We start from the raw sequence: 2841 nt of genomic DNA, 5'->3' as shown, positions 1-2841 counted from the left end.
ATTTACAAAACATTATAGATGAGAAGATTGAGTAATTTAACAGTACATGTCTTTCTCAATTTATTAATTATGAAGTATTTTTTATGTTTATTCCTTAACTTTATAAGGGTGTGACTTTATTATTTCGAATGGAAACATACATATTTAACTTGTATATTTAATAAATAATGATCTAATTAAGAAAATGACTGGTCAATAACAACTTATATATTTATTATATAAAACAAGTAATTTAAAATAAATATTGTTTTTGAGTTGTAAATGTTTTTATTTTGATTACTAATCATTTCCCGGCCATTCTCTTCCTACTGTCTAGATAGAAAAATGTCAATAATTTAAATAAATAAATTACTGAAATAGTTGTCAAAAATTTGTTATCGACCAGTCATTTTCTTAATTAGATCATTATCTATTGAATGAGTTAATAAATTTTGCATGTTGTCATTTGAAAAAAGAAAATTAACACCCTTATAAGGTATAATTAATGAACATAAAAATACTTAAAAACACATTTAATAAAAAAAACATGTACCTAAAAGAAATCAAAANTATAATTAATGAACATAAAAATACTTAAAAACACATTTAATAAAAAAACATGTACCTAAAAGGAACCAAAACAAAAATTCTTTCTATTATTTTTATTTTTCGATTAATTAAGTGGTTTGTAATAAATGAATAACTCTGTATATCATATTCTTGTAATGTTACTAAACAAGCTCATTCCAGTTATAAGAATATAATTCAAGTATTAAATTTAAAAACTTTAAAGGTAGGAATTCTTTTGTTATATTTCTGGAAAAACTATTAAAAATGAGATTGATGATTCCTTTCTTCTAAGTTTAATTAGCTTTATAACAAAGCCTTATAATATACGAAACAATTACCTCTTTTATATCCTTCAATTATCTAAAAATTATTTAGAATTTTCATCAATTAATATAAAACAATTCGTTGATAATACATTTCTAATAATATTATATTTTTATATATTACAAATTAGTTTGTATAATGTTTTTGTCTTGTTTTCTTAATTGGAATAGAATTAATTGAAAACAAAATTGTAAAATTCAAGTAATTTGTTTATATTCTGTGTAGTCGGTAGTTTTAATTTACTATTGTTATTATCATTATAAAATAATNTTTATATTCTGTGTAGTCAGTAGTTTTAATTTACTATTGTTATTATCATTATAAAATAATTTGTACATACATTTAAATTTATGTCCTTTATATTGCTCAACTAAATTGACATCAACATTTTAGAAAATTATTTAAAGATAGTGCATATTTATTTTGTATGTTATATTATTGTATTTAAAGGTTATAAACTTAGTGTGAAAATTAAACTATGAACAGACTAATTATATATACATAAGAGTTTCAAAACAAAATATAAAAATAATTATATCGAAAAACTTACCATAAACGATAAACAATTAAATTTATTTATAGATAAATTAATATCAAAGAAATATTATTATCATAGTATACACTTATTGACCTATGATATTTTGTTTCTATTGATCCGATCGAGTAAAGGTAAAAAACTAATAAATGTTATTATCTAAAAGAGTTAACTGTAAATTTAATAATTTATTAATTAACAAATAATATTTAATATTTATTTTGGTATTCCCAAACAACATTTTTTAGTAATATGTTTGGAAAACTTGTAAGTGTAAAAGATTATGAAAACTATGCAGCTAATACATTATCAAAAACAGTTCTTGATTTCTATAAAAGTGGAGCTTGTGATGAATATACACTTTCACTTAATGAACAGGCGTTTAGTAGGTATATTTAATATTATGGGTTAATAATAATTTTTTCTATTGATAAGGAAATTTTTTCTACAGGTTACGGATCATCCCTAATATGTTACGTAATGTTTGCAACCGTAACTACAACTTAACCATCTTAGGTAATCAAGTGAAAATTCCAATTGGTATATCTCCATGTTCTATGCATAAAATGGCCCATGAGGATGGAGAATGTGCATCTGCTCAAGGTATTTTTTTCTTGATTGTTTTATTTTACTAAAATATTAAACATTGAATAATATATATATAAGAATACTACTTTCAGCTGCTGGAAAACATGGAGCAATATTTATACTTGCAACATTATCTACGTGTAGCATAGAAGAAGTAGCACTTGCTGCACCTGAAACTATTAAATGGTTTCAATTATACATTTACAAAGATAAGTATGTGTTTGATATGTTTATTATGTATTTGGTGTTACAAGTAATTTTTAATTTTAAGAGAAATAAATAAGACATTAATAAAACGAGCTGAAAAAGCTGGATACAAGGCCCTTGTAATAACTGTTGATGTTCCAGTTATGGGTATTCGATACAAAGATGAAAAAAATAAATTCTACCTACCTAGTTATTTGAAGTAGGTTACATAATTACATTTTCATATTGTTCTAAAACCTGACCAAATGGAAAATAAGGTGATAAAAAAAAAATCAAGATGTTTCTTTTGCATTTAATTTAGTTATTTGAGTAACAACATAAATAATTTGTTTTTAACAATATACTTTTTTCACTATAAATAAATAAATATGAATTCAAAAGTTAATTTTTTGTTTTATCTAATGGTAAAAATGATTTTTTTGAAGTCATTTAAGAAATAACAATTAAATATATAAAGTTTAAATGAATCCCAGTAAATTGTTATAGACTAAGAATTGTATTGAATAATTTTGGATAAAGTATTATAAAGGAAACATGTCGTTTTCATAGCTGTGTATAAAACAACCATAAAGGTTCAACTTATTTTCCAAAAATTTGATATACTGGGCTTATGATGTTTCTCAAATAGACGATTCATT

The 2841-nt window shown here is 22.4% G+C and overlaps 1 protein-coding gene across 3 annotated transcripts; it reads left to right on the top strand.

Annotated features, from left to right (window-relative positions):
• The first annotated feature begins 1438 nt into the window (after positions 1 to 1438).
• LOC126909737 (2-Hydroxyacid oxidase 1-like) lies at positions 1439 to 2470 on the top strand. Of its 3 annotated transcripts, none has more exons than XM_050692167.1 (5): positions 1439 to 1542; positions 1657 to 1797; positions 1860 to 2011; positions 2089 to 2209; positions 2268 to 2470. In XM_050692167.1, exons 2-5 carry the CDS (start codon positions 1661 to 1663, stop codon positions 2404 to 2406), a joined length of 549 nt encoding a protein of 182 aa, XP_050548124.1. In that variant the 5' UTR covers positions 1439 to 1542; positions 1657 to 1660; the 3' UTR covers positions 2407 to 2470. The 3 variants fall into 3 exon arrangements, with proteins under 3 accessions (XP_050548124.1, XP_050548125.1, XP_050548123.1); XM_050692168.1 differs by having other exon boundaries at positions 1494 to 1582; XM_050692166.1 differs by lacking the exon at positions 1439 to 1542 and having other exon boundaries at positions 1549 to 1797.
• Positions 2471 to 2841: the final 371 nt, after the last annotated feature.

Source organism: Daktulosphaira vitifoliae, unplaced genomic scaffold, assembly GCF_025091365.1.
Source record: "Daktulosphaira vitifoliae isolate Bord-2020 unplaced genomic scaffold, ASM2509136v1 Scaffold_1071, whole genome shotgun sequence".
NCBI classification, from domain to species: Eukaryota; Metazoa; Arthropoda; class Insecta; order Hemiptera; family Phylloxeridae; genus Daktulosphaira; species Daktulosphaira vitifoliae.
The sequence above is the reverse complement of the archived record's forward strand: the minus strand, read 5'-3'. Positions and strand labels throughout refer to the sequence as shown.

What these genes read in the sequence shown, in the direction of transcription:
- LOC126909737 (XM_050692167.1), top strand. Translation starts at nt 1,661, where the DNA reads ATGTTTGGAAAACTTGTAAGTGTAAAAGATTATGAAAACTATGCAGCT. An exon ending in AATGAACAGGCGTTTAGTAG is followed by an intron (nt 1,798 to 1,859) that starts GTATATTTAATA and finishes TTTTTTCTACAG; the next exon opens with GTTACGGATCATCCCTAATA. An exon ending in TTATACATTTACAAAGATAA is followed by an intron (nt 2,210 to 2,267) that starts GTATGTGTTTGA and finishes TTTAATTTTAAG; the next exon opens with AGAAATAAATAAGACATTAA.